This window comes from Giraffa tippelskirchi, chromosome 11 (assembly GCF_054371585.1).
Source record: "Giraffa tippelskirchi isolate mGirTip1 chromosome 11, T2T-mGirTip1v1.2.pri, whole genome shotgun sequence".
Classification (NCBI taxonomy): domain Eukaryota; kingdom Metazoa; phylum Chordata; class Mammalia; order Artiodactyla; family Giraffidae; genus Giraffa; species Giraffa tippelskirchi.
In genome coordinates this window covers 125,833,576-125,854,528 of record NC_137285.1, presented here as the reverse complement: position 1 = coordinate 125,854,528, position 20,953 = coordinate 125,833,576, and the positions used below count along the sequence as shown (strand labels likewise).

The 20,953-nt window shown below is 52.3% G+C and overlaps 2 protein-coding genes across 5 annotated transcripts in view; one reads left to right on the top strand and one right to left on the bottom strand.

Moving 5' to 3' along the window:
• The window catches only part of ARRB1 (arrestin beta 1), a 79,526-nt gene extending 72,646 nt beyond the window's left edge, over positions 1-6,880 (top strand). For all 4 annotated transcript variants that reach the window (XM_081539671.1, XM_081539672.1, XM_081539674.1 and 1 more), the window contains one exon: positions 667-6,880. In XM_081539671.1, the coding sequence (XP_081395797.1) occupies positions 667-778 (112 nt within the window). In that variant the 3' untranslated portion in view covers positions 779-6,880. The remainder of the gene's footprint in view (positions 1-666) is intronic.
• Positions 6,881-16,968: 10,088 nt separating this feature from the next.
• Positions 16,969-19,949, bottom strand: TPBGL (trophoblast glycoprotein like). Its single transcript, XM_081543682.1, has one exon. The coding sequence runs from the start codon at positions 19,703-19,705 to the stop codon at positions 18,536-18,538; it is 1,170 nt and encodes a 389-aa protein (XP_081399808.1). The 5' UTR covers positions 19,706-19,949; the 3' UTR covers positions 16,969-18,535.
• Positions 19,950-20,953: the final 1,004 nt, after the last annotated feature.

Below are 20,953 nucleotides of genomic sequence, written 5' to 3'. Positions count from 1 at the left end.
TATTAGTAGAAGGGAGCACACTGTTCTTAGAGGCAGCCCTTAGCCCTGAAACCCCACTCAGGCATCCTCTTTCTCCACTCACATTTCTTCTGCTCCCCACCCCTATTTGGCTTTGCCTGGCCCCCACCCCAGCCCCCACAGACCCTGTGTATCCAAGATCCCTCAGGGTAGAATGTGAGCTGACATTTCCCTGGAGAAAGGGCCTTTGGGGTTTTCTCAGAAAACAGGAATGCTTCCTGAGGGGTAGTTCTTTGGGTGGGTGGATGGGGTTTCCTGGGCCTGTTCTTGGGGGACTCAGAATATGCTGTGAAACTGCTGTCGGCCTGGCCTCTTTGTGGAAATAAGTTCCTCCTCTGGCCCTAACCCTACCTCACTCCCCGCCCCCACCCACAATTTGATGTGTCCCCGAATCCCAGCTTCTCGAGAGCAGGGTCGATTTCCAGCCCTGAGCAAACTCATGCCTCCCTCTGGTATTTCCGCAACTGGCTGGTCCCACTGTCATTGATGGACATCCAGATGTGCTGGCCTGGCAGGCCTTTTATCCAAGACCAGTTCCAGAGGCTGGCCTCTGGGTCCCACTGGGCTGTGCAGGCCCTCCAACCCCTCTGGATAAGCCTCTTCTCCCTGCCCTGCAAACATGCCTGTTTTCCTTGTCTTTCCTACCAGCGATGACGACATTGTGTTTGAGGACTTTGCCCGCCAGAGACTAAAAGGCATGAAGGATGACAAGGAAGAAGAGGAGGATGGTACCGGCTCTCCGCGGCTCAACGACAGATAGACTGGGGCCGCCCTCCCTCTGGGCAGCTCCAGGTCCACTCTCATGCACTAGGATGCTTGTTCGTCTTCTTCCTGTCCTGACTCCCCCTCCCCTTTGTTCTTCCAGTTTCTACCAGGGGGCCCCAGCGGTCTTCCAGGTCACGGTGGCGAACCCCTGGCCTCAGGATTGGCCCCCATCACCATGCCAACAGGGCCACAGACACCACCCTCACCCTCTCACTGCATCATTTCTCCATCCCCCCTCTTTTCCTGTTGACCCCCAGACAGGCCAGCACAGCTCTGGCCTTGGAATTTGACTCGGGTTGGGGAGCAGAAAGAGGAAGATGGGGGACAAGGGCTTGGCGGGGTGGGGATGGAGGCTCAAGACACATGAGAGGATGTGGCCACTGTCCCAGGTGATTAATACAGTTCTGGCAGCTAAAACATGACCGCTTTGAAGGCCACCCTCCTCTGGCTCAGAGGGGACAGACCCATGGATAGATTTTCCACACAGTTCTGCTCGAAATTTGGACCCACCAAACACTTGTCTTCTTCATCCCTCATTCCTACCCCCTGTCCCTCTGTGACTGACAGTGACCTTGGTGAAGATTTGTAGACCCCAGGAATGGAGCAAAGCAGTTGGGCTGACTTTCTTACCAGCAGTTACCTAGTCTAAGGCAAGTCGTGTGAAGTAGCCCAAGTCTATTTCAGTATCGTCAGGATGTAATAATCCTAGCTGCCTTGTATCTTGTGTGTCTCAGCCACAGATATGCACAGAGTGAGACAGAGAGAAGGGAGGGGTCTTTGGAATGCACCAAGGTCTTGAGAAGGTGTCCTGAAGGGTGACTCTGAGATGGGGGCGGGGTGAGAAGATGAGAGTCTGCCCAGCTCCCTTCCTTAAGAGGGATCAGTGATCTGGTGGGAAGCAAGGTTGAAGGGCCGCAATGACTGAGGCCACCAATGTCTTTCTGCCCTTGCAGGTCTCCAGGGCTGGACTGGAAGAGAGCCCCTGAGACCACTGTGCCCACAGTCAAAGGGGGTCCTTCCCTAGAAGGTGGCAAGGTCCACTGAGTTGTCCTCACTAAAAGGAAGGGGGACTCCTTTGTTTCCTTGGGGAGTTGATGACCCTCTCCCCCAACACACACACACAGTGGTTCCCAGTGTCATGGGTGTGCAGTACCCATGGGCTGATGTTGGTGTGATTAGGACATGGGCCATACTTCCAGGGCAACAGGGCAGGCAGATGATGAGGCAGAAAGTGTTAAAAGTTATTTGTTTTTCTCTGACCTTTGATGCTCATTATTGTGTGACTTTGGGCAAGTTCCTTTCCATCTCTGGGCCTCAGTACATCACCTAGAAAACCAAGGGGTTCGACCAGATGATCACAAAGGGCCCTCCCAGCTCTGCCTCCAAGAATTTGTGAACGTTAGAGTTTCTGGTCTGGTGGGTGGAGCCAGAACCACTGATTCTGGTCTGTCTGCCACCAATGAGGATTCACTGAACCCCAGGGGTGGCGGGGCAATGGAGAGCACCTAGCACCACCACCCCACACCCACTCCAGGCCTCAGCAGGGCCCTTCTAAGGTCCCTGGGCTGGGGCGGGGTGGAGGGTTGCTTGATGTCAAGCTGTGGCTGTAGTTAGCATGAGCCGCTTGGCCCTAGGAACCAAGTATTACAGAAGGTATTTGTATTTGCTTGTATTTGCTGAGGCGTGGCAGGTGGAGGGGAAGAGAGCTTGTGATAGGCACTGCACTACTTCACACCCTCTTTGGATGTCCTGAAGTTTACCTCATACCCAAGCAAATGTATTGATTAGCAGGGCAAGGGGATCTCTTGCTCCTTTGTATCCTTGTCCCATACTTGTGAAAAGGGAGATGGCCAAGTTTTATTATACAAGTTGGATCTCAGCTCTTCAGTTCAGCCCCTCCTGGGATGGACTTTGCAACCATTTTCCATGGTGAAATTACCCAGTTCATAGGCCTGGCACTGTGCCCCAGCCCTTCCCTACTGAATCTCACTCCAGGGACCCCCACTCCAGGTCAGAAACAAGTCAGCTTGGGACAGTCGTACCCCCCCCCCGCCCCGGTCAATTCTAGGGTCCCAGCTGCACCCAGTCCCTTCCAGAGCTTGCTGGACAGTTTGTACCTCATTGGGCAGCTGGAGAGTTAATTGTTGGAACAAGATATGGCAAGCATACGCTCTTCAGGGTCGTCTTTGGAACCTTTGGGGCTGGTACAAGACCCTTTAGGATTTGGGGCAATCACTTACCTACAAATAGACCTCTCTCTGTGTCCCTAACGCAGCCACACAAAAGCTTTGTCAGGCTGGTTTCTTTATCTCCTTCCACCTCAAAATGACACTGACCATTCTGTGTTTATCACAGTGCTGAACTGAAATTTTTCCAGCTGCAAGAAGCATCATGGGCCTATTTAACCTTCTATTTCCTCTTTGGGCCCAGAACTACAGAAGAGCAGTGGTCAAGTTCATTTGGCTTAACCATGCTTGGTTGACAACTTCTCCATTTGGTGCTAAGCACTGGAGACACAGAGTTGGGTCAGTCCTAGCCCCTGTCCTCAGAAAGCGGTCAAGGGAGAGTTACAGGAGAAGTAATGAGGGGCCATTGCATTCAGGGCTCCATGGTTGCTGCTAGCCCGTACAGTGCCTTGATGTGAGTTAGAAACGGTGCCTCTTTCAGGTGGATTCAACCCCCTTAGGAATGCACAGCTTCCCAAGTGGTCACAGGCTGGAGTCCAGCCCCACATGTCCCTGGGCTGAGTGCCCTCCTGCATAGCCATGCACGGCAGCACAGTGAACACTCAGGCTTCTTCCTGAGAAAGACCCAGATTATCTTTCCAAGCCTCTGGTTGGCTCCAGACCCCACCCCCTCCTGCAGCCCCTTTTCTGCAGGGCCCCTCTCCATCTGGAGTCAGCCTGTGCTGGTGAACCCCTAGAGTGAAACTGGGGGTGGGGAGCCGCACTGGGCTCCAGGCACCAGCCCACAGTCCTGGCGGGCTCTGTCCACACATTTGTGGCCTCTGCTGACCACGTGTGTCCACACTGAGACTTTGCAGTGGGTGGCATGTAGATAGCAGTCTGGGCAGGAAGGAAGAGCATGGCCCGGGTGAAAGTCTAGAGGCAGAGAGCCAGCTGGACTTCCTCACCTTCCCAACCAAGAGAGGAGTGCAGTCCTTGTGAAGATAAGGACTGAGTTCTTTGGCTGGACTCCACCGGCCACCTCGGTCTCAGAGCCCAGACTGGCAAGGTGAGCTCGCTTGGATCTTAGTTCAGCTGGGGGAGTTACTGACAAGCTGGTCCCACATGGTGCAGTGAAGAGTACCCTGGCCCAGAAGTCCATGGTGCCACTGGCTGTCGCCACCCAGCCAAGGAGCCTTGAACATCTCATTCAACCTCCTGGGCTTGGTTTCTCTAACTGTAAAATGGGACAGTCATTTCTTTCCCACCCAACTCAAGGGACTTGTGAGGCCCAAAGGAGATGAGAATCAGCTCTGTAATTTGCAAATGGCCGCTCAGGCCATGGCCCTGCCACTTCAGGGGAGCAGCCCAGGGTCACACAAGAAGTGTGCTGCCAGTTGAGCCCTCCCACCCAACTCCTCCATCACTTGCTCCCGTCTCACTTAGGCAGAGGTCAACCAGAATGAGAGGAGGCCAGTTTGGCTTTGATGACCTAGCTGAGAAGGAAATTCAGACACTGTTCAGGAATGTTGGCCCCCCCAGGCCGTGGTCCCAGCAACCAAGACAGAGAGACATGGATAGTGTCAGTGATTGAGGGGCTGGGTGCATCTTGGTGTCAGGAAGGCTTGGATCTGATCCCAGGTTAGGAGGAGCCTCCAGCCTCCAGGCCTAGTGGGGCTGAACCTCCCACTACCCTGCTGGAGAACCCCAAGGGTGAGGTGGAATAGAAATTGCCTGCCCCTTCAAAGTGTCAGCCCCCCTCCAGGATCAACCAGAGCTGCCAATTGTCACTTCTTGGTGACACATGAGAGGGATTTGGGCTCGAGGAAAGCCCAGGCTTCTTAACTCTGAGATCTGAGTCCCAGCTGACTCATCCCTGGTGGTTTCAGCAGCCCACAGAGGCAGCTTCCCTCCTGCCAGCGATTGGGGGCTGGGCATCCTCCACCCATCCTGGAGGAAGGCATTAGGCCCCATTCTTGAACTCTCTTAGGGTCCCTTGCACATAGGCCTATAATCGTTCTGATGTTTTTAAAGTCAATATGGACCAAAACAGACTCCCCACCCTTGTGTGTAAGCCTGCCTTGGGCCTGGCAATTTGTTCTCCTGGCCCAGGCAGCTCCACCACTTTTGTCCTTCCAGGACTGAAATGGCCTCACTGTGGAGCAGGATCCTCACCTCTACCACTCCCCTGCAGGCTCACTGCAGAGTGGCTCCAGAGAGAGGCCCATTGAAGGGGAAACATTCTCCCCCTCCACCACCCATCACTCTCTTCCAACTCGTCACCCCAAAAGGGAAGTCAAAGCACAGGTCCGCGGGACCCATGATCCATAGACTCTGAAGCACTTGCTTTCTAACCAAGTGCTGTGGAACCCCTGTATTCCACAGAGCTTTGTCAGGGGCTGCTAAGGTGGGAAGATGGGGGTGGAGGCAAAGGCTATGTCTCCAGCCCTCCCCACCCCCTCATTCCTACTTCCACCAGAACAACTCTTCTTTTATCTGTCTTGCCTATCCAGATTTCACCTTCAAACTTCTCTTGAAAAACAACTTCAAACCACCATTCTGAGGTTTGATCCTAGACCAGCAAGCACAGGTTCTATTCTTGCTTTTCATGTTGGAATGGCCCTAGCATTCCAATACAAAGTATCTTCGTATTGGACCTTGCATCACAGGACATTTGCTTATTTACACACACACATACACGTACACACATGTAAACATGCAAACATTTGATGGTTTTGTAGCCCACTGAAGCTCTGGCCTGGGTTTGACTTTGGCGGAGGCCTGGTGCTGTGAGGATGGGTCTTGTCCCTGATATTGGCCCAGGCAGTGTGGGGGACCGTGAATGAAGCAAAGAGGCCCAGCCCCACCCCAGGACTTGTGTCTGTGCCCCAATGTGACACCTGACTTTCCTGACCTGGGCCCATGAGATGACAGAGGAACAGTGTGATAGGAAGAGAAAATAGAGTTGGGTTCCTCTTTAATATATAGTCAGGTGGAGGAAAGCCCAGATTTCAAAAAAAATGCTGAGGGAGGACTTTCTGACCAAAGTCCCTCTTACGAAGGCAGGATTCCTCCAGATATCCTTTAAGCAGCAAATCTCCCTGAAGCAATTCTAATAGGATTCTGTTTCCACATTTGTAATCAACTGAGTATGTGGGCTACAGGCGGGTCCCTGAAGAGAGGCTGGTCCCCCCACCTGCCATCCCCTGAATTCTCTTCTTGCTGGCCTGCCCCTCTGCCCAGGTCCCTCACCAGGGCTAAGAGGTGGGCACTTTGGGGAGAACTGGACCAGCCCTTGGCACAGAATCCTGCCTGGCCCCCACCCAGGGAATTCCAGGTGAAAATGTGAGACTTAGGACACAGCAAGCCACATGGCATGGGAGAAAGAGTGCCAAGTGCTATTCTGTGTTCAGTCCAAGTGTGCCCTTGAGGTCCTGACCTCAGTTCCCCCTTGTGTAAGGTGGAGATAGTGCCAGGCTTTGCCCGCCTCAAAGGGATTACTACAAGGGTCATGGGAGAGGTGGGTATGAAGGGGGATTCACAACTCAGGATTCATCATGGCCGGCTCTGCAGATCCAAGAGCACTTGGGAGCCGTGTAGGATGACCATCTTCCTGGAGCATTTCTGCTCAGTGTTGGGGTCTAGCCACAGTTCTGGGGGAGGGGCCTGCCTCTTCCTTTCCAGTGGGAGCCGGCGCTCAGCCGGGGTGTGGGGAGTGACAAGTGACTGAGACTGGCCTCCAGGTCTGTGGTCCTTCTGTTAAGTGATTCTTTCGTGATACTCGTATTCCTGGGCCACCTTCCAGGTTTATCTGTTGTACCTGTGGCATTCCTTATTATGTCAGATAAGTTATTACAGTTTATCAACTCTTAACAGGACAAATGAACAAAAGAACCATAAGTAGGAGACCATTAAAGGTCTTTTGTGACAGATGCCGACTGTGCTTTTATTTCTCTCTCATAAACCCGTGGCAGGACATAGACCAGAAAATGCTGTCCGGCTGCCCTGGACTGAGTGGGTCAGGTGTTAGCTCCAGCTCCAACCGGGTTCCTCACGGCTTCTCCTCCCCTCACTGCCATGTAGCAGCCTTAGGGCCTGGGGGAGTTGCCAAACCTCTGACCTGTCTCAGACACCACTGGATCCCTTGACTCCTGCTTTGCTCCTAGGTTAAAGCCATCCCATCTTCTCTTTGGCATTGCTGACCTCTTCAGCTGGAGTCCTGCCCTGGTCCCAGCCTGGTTCTTATTCAGGTCTCTTTTCCTGCCCTGTTGGATCTCCCCAAAGTCACTTGGGTTTTGTATGACTTACCCACTGCCTGTTTCAAAAGAACTCATGGAGGAGTGGTGATACGGGTGAGGAAGATTCAGAGTCCTAAATGACAGGATACTGTATTCATATGAAAGGAAGGTGCTGCTGGATACAAGATAATTTTTCTAGGAAATTGGTCATATATGTGAAGCAATTTTTTTTTACATTCCTGTAACATAATGTGCAGCTTAGATCAGTGCAGTGCCCTCCTGGTTGGCCAGAAGGTGGTCTATTTCCTCTGACTCTCTCTTCCAGCTAGAGAAGGGTGATGGAAAGACACTGACATGTGAGTCAGGAGACAGGAGCTAGAGCTTTGATTCTGCCCTCTCTCATGGACTATGTCAGTCCAAGTCCAGATAAACAAAGCCTATGCCAGAATTTAATCAAAGAAACTGGTTATAAAAATGTTTCTAGAGTTGAAAAGGGGAACCCAGGTGCAACAGGAAATGACTACCACCTGTAGGGTGGAAGGACAAGGGAGAGGAGGTGGTGTTACTGAGCCAAGGACCAGGGAAGCCCAGCAGCGTTGTGGAGGGAGAGGGTATCTGATGAATCCAGACCATAGAAGAAAGACCTCTGTTCCTGGGATGCTTCCAAAGCAGAGAGAGTGGGAGAAATACTCTGGTTTCTTTCCTGCACTCCTATTGGCAGACTCTTAATTAGAAGCCAATATTCACAGAATTGGGGAAATGTAGCCTGCAGTGGTCAATGCCTTGCAATATAGAACAGGAGAAAATCCGGGGATTAGATCTGAGACCAAATAGGCAAATGACCAGCTCTTTAATCTTCTCATCAAAAAAACAGAAATAATCCTATCGGCCTGGATACCACCATTTAGGAACGCCCTGACACCTGAACAGGAATCTAAACATGGGAGAGGTGTTTACTATTGTCTCTTTAGTTTTGATCTTTTCTCCTGCTGTCACTGTCTTCATGGTGTTTTGAGACTTAATTTCTCTTAGCTTTTAAAAAATTTCAGCATAGGTCAAATTCTGATCGAGACAAAGTCCACTATAACCTATCTCTCCTACTGATTACATTAAAAACTCTGGACAAAAATACAAAACACAACTACCTAATGACTCTGAAAATCAAAAGCAGGCAGGTGGTCCAGGGGAGCAAAACTTTGGAAAAGTAATCTGCATGGAAACTTCCCTTTTATTTCTCTTTTGTTTTGTGGGTTTGTGTTGAAATTAGAACCACCACTAAGAGAAGGTGAGACAAAACTTTGGGTCTTAAACTAAATTAGTTGATTTCTTCTTAAAACAACAGCAACAACAAAAACCTAACATTAACCTAGAGTCTACACCGTGTGTGTGTGTGTGTGTGTGTGTGTGAGTCACTCAGTCATGTCCGACTCTTTGCAACCCCATGGACTGTAGCCCACCAGGCTCCTTTGTCCATGGGATTCTCCAGGCAAGAATACTACACCATATAATATTCACAGAATCCAGGATACAATCTGAAATTACTCAACATACAAAGAACCAGAAAAAGAGGAGGAATGATCAATGAGGACGTGCTGTGCTCAGTAGCTCAGTCGTGTTTGACTCTTTGCAACCCCCTGGACTATAGCCCAGCAGACTCATCTGTCCATGGAATTTTCGAGGCAAGAATACTCGAATGGGTTGCTATTTCCTCTTCCAGGGGATCTTCCCAACCCAGGGATCAAACCCGCGTCTCTTGAGTCTCCTGCATTGGCAGGCAAATTCTTTACCACTGCACTGCCTGGGAAGCCTTCATTGAGGATGCATGCTCAATATACAAAAATCAAGTGGACTTCTGTATAGTAACATTAAACAACTGGATCTTGGAATTTAAAAGACGATGCCAAATAAAAAGATAACACCACCTACAATAGCACCAAAATGGAAATACTTAAGTATAAGTATAGCAAAATATGTGCATAATCTCTATGAACATTTCTAAAGCAGCAAATATTGATGAAAGAAGACCTAAACAGATTGAGATATGTACTATGTTCATGGATTAGAAAACTCAATATTGTTAAGGTATCAATTCTTTCCAAACTGACTATAGATTCAGTGCAATCCAAATCAAGATCTCTGCAGGATCCTTTTCACAGATGTAGACAAGGTAATCCTAAAATTTATATGGAAAAATAAAGGAACTAGACTAGCCAGGCAGTTGGAGTTGTTTACTCCCTGATCTCAAGACTTACTGTGAATCTACAGTAATTAAGACAGGGTGGTTCTGGTCAAAGAACAGACACATCAATGAAATGAACTCCAGAATCCAGAAATAGGCCAGCACATATCAATTGATTTTCCAAAAATGTGCAAAGGGTATCTAATTGTTCTTTCCCATAAATAGAACCGGTGAGGCTGTGAAGGAACTGGAACACTGCTGGTAAGGATACAGAATGGTACAGATGGTTTGGCAAACAATTTGGCAGTTTCTTATAAGTATGTGTGTGTGCTAAGTCGCTTCGGTTGTGTCCAACTCTGTGACCTAATGGACTGTCGCCCCCCAGGCTCCTCTTTCTATGGGATTCTCAGACAAGAATACTGGAGTAGATTGCCATTTCCTCCTCCAGGGGATCTTCCCAACCCAGGGATTGAACCTGTGACTCTTAGGTCTTCTGCATTGGCAGGCAGGTTCTTGACCACTATTAAAGATACTTACTATAAGACTTAGAAGTTCCACTCCCAAAATAAATGAAAGTTCTGTCCCCGCAAAAACCTGTATGTGAATGTAAATAATGGATGTACACATAGCTTAAAATATCCCAAATGCTCTTCAGCTAGTGTGATAGTCATACAATGGAATACTACTCAGCAATAAAAATGAACAGATGAGTGATATATACAATAAGGATGAGTCTCAAAGCATCATGCTAATGAAAGAAGCTAGATTTAAAAGGACAAATATATATGCATCTATTTATATGACATTCTGGAAAAGGCAAAACTATGGGGATGGAAAACAGACCCCTAGTAGCCAGAGGCTGGAGTTGATCTGAAGGGTTGGCTACATATGGGCAGCAGGAGTTACTTTGGAGGGTGATGGAACTGTTTCATATTTTGATTGTCAAAATCAACTGTATGTCAGAAAAGAGTGTATTTTTACTCTATGCAAATATGTATCTCAATAAAAAGCACAAAAAAGTAAAAAACTAAACAATTTATAGCTCACAAACTACAAACAATATTTATACGGCTTGTACCATTTGCTGGGGCTAATGCTGGACCCTGAAGACAGAAAGATAAATAAGATAATCCTTTCCTTCAAGGAGCTCACAAATTCACAAGAATATAAGGCATGACGACAAAGATTTGGACTTGATGTTGAGGGATATTGGGAATGGGGGCTAACATGCACTCATGTCATGCCATGGAGCACTGAGGAGGGGTGGGTGGTGTAGGAAATAAGGCAAGCTTCCTAGAGAAGGAATTCTTTCAACTGACTTTCGAGGGATGAGAAGCAGTTAAGCAAGTGAGGAGAAGCTACAGGCATTCCAAATAGAAGAGGTGGCACGTGGGAAGCCTCAGGGGTGAGACAAACTGAGACCTTCAGGGAATTGTAAGGACTTCAATGTGGCTAGAATTAAGGGAACCGGAAGAGCTAACGGGAGATGGGACCAAACCATAGCCATGCGGAGGAAGGTTACAGATAATTAGCCCAAAGGGCTTGGTTTTTTTTGTTGTTGTTGTTTTTTAATCCATAAGGTAGTTAGTGGGACAGGTTTTAAGCAGGACAGTGCGATGGATCAGATTTTTAGGATCACTTTGGCTGTATTGCCAAAGGGATCCTAAGTGATGGACCAGAGGGGAAGGCCAGAGGCAGAGGGATCAGGGGGGAAGCTGGGAAAGGGATCTGGCTTAGAGATGCAGAGGCTGTGACCAGGTAGGGAAGAACTGATTGGCAAAGTATTTAGGGGTAGAATGGCCAGAACTGGTTTCCCACTCGATATTTAATATTCAGTCTCAGCACCTTCGCACTTGGTTTCTTCTGCCTGGATTCATCTTTCCCAAGCTCTTTGCAGAGCTCCTTCCTTCCCATTCTTCAGGGTAAGACACCTTCTCAGAGAAGGCTGCCTGACTACCCCATTCAAAGGACACGCTTACCCATCACTCTTACATCACTCTATTTTCCTCATAAAAAGTATCTTGTTTATTTATTTGTTTATGGTCCAAGCACATGGGCTCTGAGTTCTTAGCCTACCTTGACCCCTATTAGCACTGTGACCTTTAGCAAATTCTTCTTCGGTTGCCATAGTTTCTTCATTTGTAAAGTAGCAATAACAATTACTTCATAGGGACTTCCCTGGTTGGTCTAGTGGTTAAGAAGCAGTCTGCCAATGCAGGAGACATAAGTCCAGTCCCTGGTCTGGAGGATTCCACATACTGCAGGACAACTAAGCCCATGTACCACAACTACTGAAGCCTGAGTGCATAGAGCCTGTGCTCTGCAACAAAAGAAGCCACCACAATGAGAAGCCCACACACCAAAACAAAGAGTAGCCCCCTTTCCCCACAGCTAGAGAAAGCTGGCACAGCCAAAAATAAACAAGTAATACCTACTTAATAGAATTGTCATCAGGCAAAAATGGATTAATCTATGTAAAGTGCCTAGAAAAACTCCTAGCTTCTGTCGAACATAGGCACTTTATAAAATACTTGCTGAACAGGTTTTACTAAATGAAGGAAGGAACATTCCCATGTCCACCAGCAGATGGCACATGTATGGAAAACATTTTTTTAAAAACTGGTTCTGCTCTTACACAAATAGGCCAATAGATGTCACTGTTGCTCCCTGGGTCAAGGAACCAAGCCAGAGCCAGAGGCAGATGTTGCCCAGATAGGACGCTGGACAAGCATGCCAAATGGAGGACCAGAAAGCGATAATCGTATTAAAAAGTCAAAGTCTAGAAACTAAAGCTAAATTATGTTTTACGTATATGTTCTAAAGCTGCGTTTTCTGTTTTCTCACTTTATTGACTAGTAACAAGGAGCTGGCCACACAGGCATCTTCTGTAACTGCAGCCCCAGTTCAGTGAGGTGAGAGGTTGTGGGAGTTAGAGGGTGTGGACATCTGACATGCAGCAGAGGGAGGCCACGAGCCCCACATAATGGCTTCTCCCCCGTGCTTCAGATTTCTGTGGGGCAGAGGCAGTGTTCACGTATCTCTGAGCACCAGGGTCAGGTACCCAAAAGGGAACTGAGCCCAGCCCCTGGGGCAGGGGGCGTCTAGTCTGGTGCAGACAATGGGCCAGAAAACAAATCAGTCCACATGGAGGTCTAGGGGTCTGGCGACAGGAGGAAGACAGGTCAGGAAAGCAGAGGGGACTCTTGAAACATCCTGCTGCTCTCTGTTGGGGGTAAGGATCCTGGGCAGAGGGTACTGTGCGAGCAAAGGTGTGGGGGGCCTGAAATAGCTGGATTCTTGTACTAAAACTCCGAGTAGCCTGGTATGGCTGGAGAATGGCATTCAAGAAGTCGTCTAGCATGGCCGGAGGACAGGGTCAAGGACAGGGAGTGAATCCGACGCTAGCAGACTAGTAGTCTAGCATTTTTCTTTACCCCTCCAGGTCTTAGTCACTGGAGTCCAGGGCCAGCAGCCTGGTACTGTCCTAACTTGTTCTTGTCCCAGCATAATTATTAATAGAGGTCCTTTGTGCTCGCCAAGATTTCCTAGTTTGGACAGTCACCTTAGTTAGGACTTAACCCCCGTGCCTCCACTATCCCAGTGACCCCATCTTTACTAAGCACAGGATGTGGCCCATCTCAGCAGGTGCTGGCAGAGATGAGAGGCTCAGAAAGGATGATTTTCAGCCAGGGGGACTTTGGAGCCTGGGGGTCCAGAGCAAACCCTTTTCTCCTCTCAGAGATGGGAAGAGATGTCTCTTCTTTTGAGAAGGAGCCCTCAGCAGGGTTTCTGCTGGTAGGGGGCTGGAGGGGGCTTCTGAGGCCTGCAGGAAGCTGCTAATAGAGGTTAAAGAGAGCTCCCCACCCCTTCTTTTTTGGCTTTTTATCTCCAGGTCACCACAGGCCTGGCTGCAGGAGGCAATGACTGCAGAGGTACAGATAGAGTCAGGAGTTTGGGAAGCCCTGCCAGGTACTCAGACCCAGAGCGGGGCAAGGGAAGACCCCAGGGGGCATCCGGAGCTGTGGATCTGCTCTGCTTCTGACACCTGGTGTGACCTGGGCTCCTGCACTCGCTGGGCCTCAACTTCCCCATCAGTACACAGAAGGGTTAGCTGAGGTGGTCTCCAGAGGACCGGCCACCCCTGGGCAGGTCACCACGAAGCAGTGCTGAAGGAAGAGGGTAGAGGCGGTGAGAGAAGGGTGAGGGAGCCAAGAAGGGGACTCTGAAGGCAGCTAAGTGTGTTACCACAGGAATATTAACTGCCCCGGTCACTTCTCCCAGTCCGGGAAAGGCCATGCCCGTAAATTAGGGCCGTGAGTCTGCCAGGCAGACTTAATGAAGAAGGAGATGGACCTCAGTGAGAGCAGCCAGTGCCTCTGGAGGTCACAAGTCCAGCCCCAGTCTGGACAGAAGGAACCTGGAGCCAGGGAAGGGCAGGGGGTGTCCGTGGTCAGGGGCAGAACAAGCCAAGTAGGCAAAAGCTGGCTCTTCGGTGTTCACTGCTGGGTCCCCAGCACCCAAGCACACAGTGGGGCCTACCCTGTGCTTCTGACTGACCAGGGACCAGACGACATGGCAAGTCATGCTGACCTCAGACTGCGCTCCAGCCCTCTGGACTCCAGCTGGGCCCTCACTGGTTCTCATCCCAGAACTGAGGGGCCTGGGTAGGAATGGGGTCGCAGAAGTAAATGCCTTCTCAAGGAGATGGTGATCGTGGCTCTCCTCTGTTTTTGAGAGGAAATTTCAGGTTTTACAGGGTCACTGAACCCCAGGAAGTCTGACGGGTTTCTTGCTTCAGAGCCGCCTCACGTCTGTCACATTTCTGACAGTCACACATCTTTTTTCTCCCTTTTTACCTGCTCTCTATCCTACCTGCTCTTTAAAAAAAAAATTTATTTATTTGTCTGTGCTGAGTTTTAGTTGCAGCATGTGGAATCTAGAACCCTGACCAGGGATGGAACCCCAGTCCCCTGCATTGGGAGCACGGAATCTTAGGCACTGGACCACCAGAGAAGTCTTTACCCTACCTGCTCTTTAAGGGCACATCCTGGATGGAGCTTCCCCCCAGCACTTGGCCCCTGCAGTCCCCTGCCTTCCTCAAACTCCCAGCAGCATTCACTGCATCTGATTAGAGGGGGAGGCTGGCCATTCGGTGTGTCCTTGTGCTGCTGATAGGGTCTGCAGTGAGGGGGTGACATCAAGGTGTCAGGGGAGAACCAGCCAGACCCCTCCATCTCACCTTTTCTTGCAAGGCCTCTTTGTGGCCCCTTCCCTTACCCCCATGCCCATCTGGCCTCCTGTGGACACAGCTTAGCTGATTCCTCTGTCTCCTGTGCTCAGCATGAGGCTTGCCACAAAAAGGATGGGCACAAAAAGAAGGAAGGAACAAGCGAGAGAAGCATGCGGTTCTCCTGGCCCACATATTGCATCTCCCTGCTTCCGTGAGTTCTACTCCGAGGGTGGAAGTCCCTCTAGTGCAGTGGAGAGTAAGGGGAATGCAGAACCATCTTACCTACAAACATCTTCCTATCTACCCCAGCCATAAACGGTCTTTTTGAATTCTCAGACAAATAGATCTTCCTGCCTCCATGCCTTTGCAGAAGCTGATTCTTTTGATCTTTCTCTGTTCAGCAAACTCCTATTTATCCTTCAAAATCCTGTTCAAATGTGACTTTAAGAAATTTCCTTAGGCTGGGTACAGGGGCCTCTACTCTGAGCACGCAGTTTCCTGTGGCTTCGTTTTTCTAGAATATGATTGAATATAATTTCTCCCCCAGGTCGTTAGCTTTTCTAGGACTGGCAAAGTTGTATTTAGTAGAGAGTTAGCAAATGGCTGGATCTGCAGAAGAGGCTGGGGCCCCTGGGGACCTGCTGATGGTCCCATAAAGTCCAAGGCCACTGCAAGACTGCAAGAAGGGAAGCAACTCAGAGACAACATTTAATGGGAATCAGTGAATGACACTAAGGTTAAATGTCAACTGGCATAACTTAGGTACTCAATTTGTTGATTTTTGACAACTATTGATTTGATATTTAGCTTAGCATCAGCTCTCATCTAAAACCCTCAAAGATTTTTGCTGACAGTGAGCCACAGCTAGTAGCATGTTTTATATGCCAGGACTTACTGCAGTCTTAGGTTACAGTGCCAGAGGACATGTCTTTGGAGCTGAGGGTGGGGGTGACCTGTTAGAGACAGTTCTCTAACCTTGTTAGAAACCATTACTATTTCGTCCTGCAGGACTGGCAGAGCATTCTTTGAAGGCCACTGACAGAAGGAAATGCTTCAAAAGAATTTAACCCTTTCTCGTGAGGAATGACTGAGAGGAGGGGTAGGGAATTTGCTGGGAGAATATAAGGAGACTCGTACACTGCCAACCACTCGGTGAAAAGCCAGCTGGAGTGACGAGTGTTCCTGGCCTCAAGGCAAAGCTGGGACTGTCAAGGAGTCACAGGCTGCTTTCTCTGGCCCTAAAAGTGGAAGGGAGGGATTGGGCTCCTCAGAGAGAGGGTGCTCCTTGCTGACCGTTTACCAGGTTTCCCACATCACCTTGGAGGTCCCTTTCAATGTTCAGAAGACACGCATTCTAGAACTTCAAGATTCTAAAATGCCAGAATTCTAGACATTCACCATGCAGTTTCAGGGTTCTGAGACCCTGAATGTAAAATAATCCAGCCTGGGAACCTTGAGGAGGAGATAGCCTCTTGTCCTGGCCTCACTGGCCTAGAACCCACCTGTCTTCTTGTCCACATATCTCAAGGGGCTATTTTATACACACACACACACACACACAAACACACAACACACACACACTGCTAGGCTGCCTCCCCTCAGCCTCTCATATACTCAAGGTGCAGGTCTTAGCTCTGTAGCCAGGAGATCATGGCATGACACAGGACATAGGGAGGATCAGGTAATTCAACAGAGGTGCTGTGCTTAGTCGCTCAGCCGTGTCTGACTCTTTGAGACCCCGTGGACTGTAGCCTGCCATGCTCCTCTGGCAAGAATACTGGAATGGGTTGCCATGCCCTCCTCCAAGGGATCTTCCCAACCCAGGGATCAAACCCAGGTCTCTCACATTGCAGGCTGCTTCTTCACTGTCTGAGCCACCAGGGAAGCCCAATTCAATGGAGGAGATGATGCCAAAGCAGCAGATCACACATCCTCCTCTTTCCTGCCTGAATTAACTGCCTCTGATTCTCTATAGCTGGACTTCCTCCCTTGACAGCCTCATTTGATGCTAGTTAATTTGTCAGTCTAACGACATCACCCCCATGACCTCCCACTCCGAGTGCTGAGGCGTCGAAGGGTAAGAGGATGAAGAGGGTCCCACCCTGGATGTGCATAACTCTACCTCAGGATGAAAAGCAAAACCGGTTTGGAGAGCCATGCCATCCCAATAGGAAGTCCCTCCATATGTCTAACCCCAATCCTACTATGTGCGGTCAGAGCCCGTTTCCCCCCACCCCCCAGCCTGAGAAAAGACATTAAGCGTCACTGCTTCATCTCAGGAAGGTCCAAAATGCTCTAAGTGTCCCCTCCCACCCCCTTCAGTGACCAAGGTCAGCAAGAATGACATGGCACCACTTCCAAGAGCAGAGTATCTGAGATTATTGCAGACTTTATAGAAAACTGCCCAAAGGAGATCCAGATTTCTGGAGGGGCGGGGGAGGAGGCCTCAAGCCAATATGTTGGAGGAGGGTGACTTCCTGTGTGCAGAGGCAGCACACGCCAGCCATTCTGCTTGACCTAGGGGTGGGAGTCAGGGAGAGGCAGCCCCCTCCCACTCACCAATTGTGCTTTGGGATCATGCAGAAGGCAGGGCGCTGAGGCTCTGACCCTGGACAGGAGGGCTTGTGCCTGAGACAGGAGGAGAGGCCCCCTTCCTCTTCTAGAAGTCATACGGGGTGGGGAGGGGGATGGGAGGCAAGGATGGCAAGGTGGCAGCGAGGAAACCTCAGGGGAGAAGAGTCACATGAGTGGGAAAGAGGATGTGGCCAACAGCTCCAGCTCTTCAGAACCTCCTCCTCCACCCCTCTCTGTGGCACAAAGGTCAGCTGACCCTGGTTCTAAGGCCAGCCCATCTACTTTGCACCCCCAGGACTCTCTCCTCCAGGATCTCTCATGAGGATCTGCTAGCATGGTTGGGGGGGCGGTGCTTGGCACCTGCCTGTTTTGCAGGGCTAGAGAGCTCATCCTAAGAGGAAAGGGGGTGGGCATCTCCCAGGGATGGCATCCTCACTGGACCTGACCCAGTGAATGGCAGGTGTGGGTACTGAGTGCAAGCGATGGGTGTAGAGAGAACTGAGAGCCCAAAACTTGGGTAGGAGGATGAAACGCAGATCGGGGTGAAGAGCTGAGAGTCTCAAATTGGGAGCAAAGACTGAGTATTGGGGAATGAGAGCCCAAAGTGGGATATGCTGAGGATCGGCTCCACACTAAGGCTTTAACGGGGTGTCCCTGTCCCTGTAATGGGAGAGTTAGGAGCTGAACGCCAAGCCTGGGCCAAGGAGAGGCCTGAGCTAAAGCTGGGGTGGTGGGGGGTAAGAAATACATGCTCAGATTGGGGGAGGGTGCCCAACCCTCAGAGCCCCCAGATGTAGGTCTGTATGCAGGATGAGCTGGTAAAAGAGAAAAAAAGGCTCAAAGTCCACAAAAACCTTCCGAAGGGGGTGCTCTGATTCTGGGACTAGAATGGGATGTGAGGGCCCCTGAGCCCTAGAAGGGAGCTGAGAGCTGCAAGCTGGAGTGTAGTTTAGGGGGATGTTTCCTGCTGAGAGGTCTGGGTTCAAAGCACAGGGTGGTGGAAGCAGTCTCAGGGCCTTGGGATAGAAGGACAGGGTCTCTGAGTGAGTCCTGAAAGGGGGAAGGGGCTTCGGGTGGTTCAGGAGGGCTTTCAGAGCCTAGGATGAGTAGATGGGGGGGTGGGGGTTCTGGAATCAGAAGAGGGTGTCTCTGGGTCTTCGATGGTGACAGCTCTCAGAAGCTGGGGAGAAGGGGTACAACTCCAGGCCTCTGGGTGGGGGAGATGCCATAATCCAAAGGTCTCAGGACAGGGACAGGTCTCAAAGCCTCAAACTCGCGGGTGTCCCATACCCACGGTCTGGGGCGAGGTGGCCTCAGTAAGGTCATCAGCTTGCTGGGGCAGTCCCCAAGTCAGAACAGGCGAAGCTCAGAGGCCCGAACCTGGGGAAGTGGCGCGAGAGCCGGCGGGGGCGGCCGGGGCAGGCGCGCGGCGCGGGTCGGCGTCCTGCTCGTAGCGGTAGTGGTAGCCCTCCATCTGGTCCCGGCACGCCTCGCGCAAGTTGCGCATCCAGCGCTGGATGCCGCGGCGGTTTAGGTAGAGCACCATAAGGAAGATGAGGCCGATGAGCGCCAGAACCAGCCCGAAGAAGACGTAAGAGGCTTCCAGCTCGGGGCCGGCGAGTTCCACTTCATCCCCGCGACCGTCGGCATCGCCGTCGGCGCAGCGCAGCAGCCCCTCGTCCAGGTCCAGGAAAGGCCGGTTGTGCAGTGCCCGCGGGGCGGCGCAGCGCAGGCGCCGCGCGTCGGGTACGCGCTCCGTGGCGTTGCGCAGCCAGGCCAGCAGGGGGCGCGCGGCGCAGCCGCAGCGCAGGGGGTTGTCGGCGAGCAGCAAGCGCGGCGCGGGGATGCCGCCATCGCGTTCGAGCGCCCGCAGCTCGTCGGGGTCCAGGCCGGCCAGTGCGTTGAGGTGCACATCCAGCTGCTCTAGACGCGGCCGGCGCAGAGCGGCAGGCGGCAGGCGGCTAAGCGCATTGCCCGCCAGGCCCAGGAGGCGCAGCTCGTCGAGCGGAGCGAGCGCGGCGTCCAGCGCGGCCAGCAGTGCGGAGCCGCCCCGCGCCAGCGCGTGGTTGAGCTGCAGCGAGCGCAGCGCGGGCAGCCCGCGGAAGGCGCCGCCGCCCAGGGTGCGCAGCGGATTGTGGCTCAGGTCGAGCGCCGTCAGGCTGGGTAGCCCGTCGAAGGCGCCGTCCTCCACCACCTCGATGTTGTTGTGCGTGAGGCGCAGCGCGGTCAGGTGCGGAAGGCGCACGCCGCCCTCCGCCACCTCCTCCCCGTCCGCGTCCCCGCCGGCGAAGGCGGCCGCGCGCAGCACCGTCAGGTTGGCGCCCACGATGGTGAGGTTGCGCGCGTCGGGCGGCACGTCCCGCGGCGGCTGCCGGAGCTCGGCGCCGGACGCGCAGCGCAACATCAGCTTGGGGCCGCCGAAGCAGTAGCACTGGAAGGGACAGGGCGCGGCGGGTCGGCTCAGCGCCGCCGCCACGAGCAGCAGCCCCGGCAGCAGCGGGCCCCTGTGCTCCGGCTGTCCCGCGCGCGGGGCCATCGCAGCTGCCCCCACATCCAGCGCCCGGGTCGCGGCGCTCACCAGTGAGTTCGGAGCGCCTTGGGGGCGGGGAGGGGGCGGGTGGGGCAAGTTCTTGACCCGGAGCGCCTGGCGTTCGTGGTCCTTCCGTCCGCTGGCTCTAGAATCCGAGGAACCTTCACTTTCCTGGTTGGGGCGAGAGGGGACAGGCAGGGAGCGGAGCCCCCCGCCCCCGGTGCCCTCTTCGCCCTGAGCACCGGCCTCCGACTTCCGCGGCCGTTCTGGGCTCAGAGCCGAGTGGGCAGGGTTTGCCTCCCCCCTCCCCGCCTCCCCGCCTCCCAGCCGCCTCCTCCGCCCCCAGCGGTATCTCCGCGCTCTTCTAGCGGAGAGGCGGGGTGGGAGGCTCCCGAGAACCAGGGCTTTGGGCTGCTGCTCTTGTTCTTCCCCCTTTCGGCTCCCGGACTGCTGTGAAGTTTGACTCTCCGAGGTTCTGTCTTAGTTCCCTCTCATCTCCCCCACCCTCCGCGTTTAAGCTGATTCCTTCCTCTTACCTCTCAGGCACGTGTGGGGCGGGGCGGGCCCGGGCTGGGGAGAGCTGGCAGGTGGGTCAGCATCTCCAAGGGAGAATTTAGGGGCAGGATTTTAGAGTTCCTCCTCCAAGTGCAGGCAGGGATGAGGCGTCAGCTGGGAAACTTCCTCGTTTTTCAGCTGCTTCCTAATTCCTGTGATCAAGGAGAGGACTGTGCTAGGAGAGGAAAATCCCCAGCCTCAGCCCCCTCTTCTGCCACCCCAGTTACATCTGGTCTGGCTCTGTCAGCATCCCTGCACGTTCCTGGAGACCTCCGTCTTTTCCACCCCACCCCATCTACCCGAGGAAGTCAAGACAACCCCCTCTTCCTTCCACCCCTCCTCCCCCCAAGTCTCTGGCTGCTCCGCCAGGATTTCTTCCATCTGGTTTTCTCCACCAGGCTGGACTCCTCCCCCAGGCACTCTGCTAGGCCCTGGGACCCGGTGGGTGTGGTGATTCAGCTCTTTGCTGCCCCCCTCCTTGCCCCAGCACCTTGGGCCCCTGCTTGATTGTCCTGGGTCTCGGGGCCTTAGGGTTGTTGAATGGCATCAGCTGCCCCTCCTCCTTTCCAGGGTACCCCACCTGTAAATGATGAATGGGTAGGAGGGTTTGGGGCTCCAGAGGTGGTGAGACCAGGAGCAGATTTTGCACTATTGGAGTAGGGGGTCTCAGAAGGGACCAAGGCTGAGCTGTTTATAGGT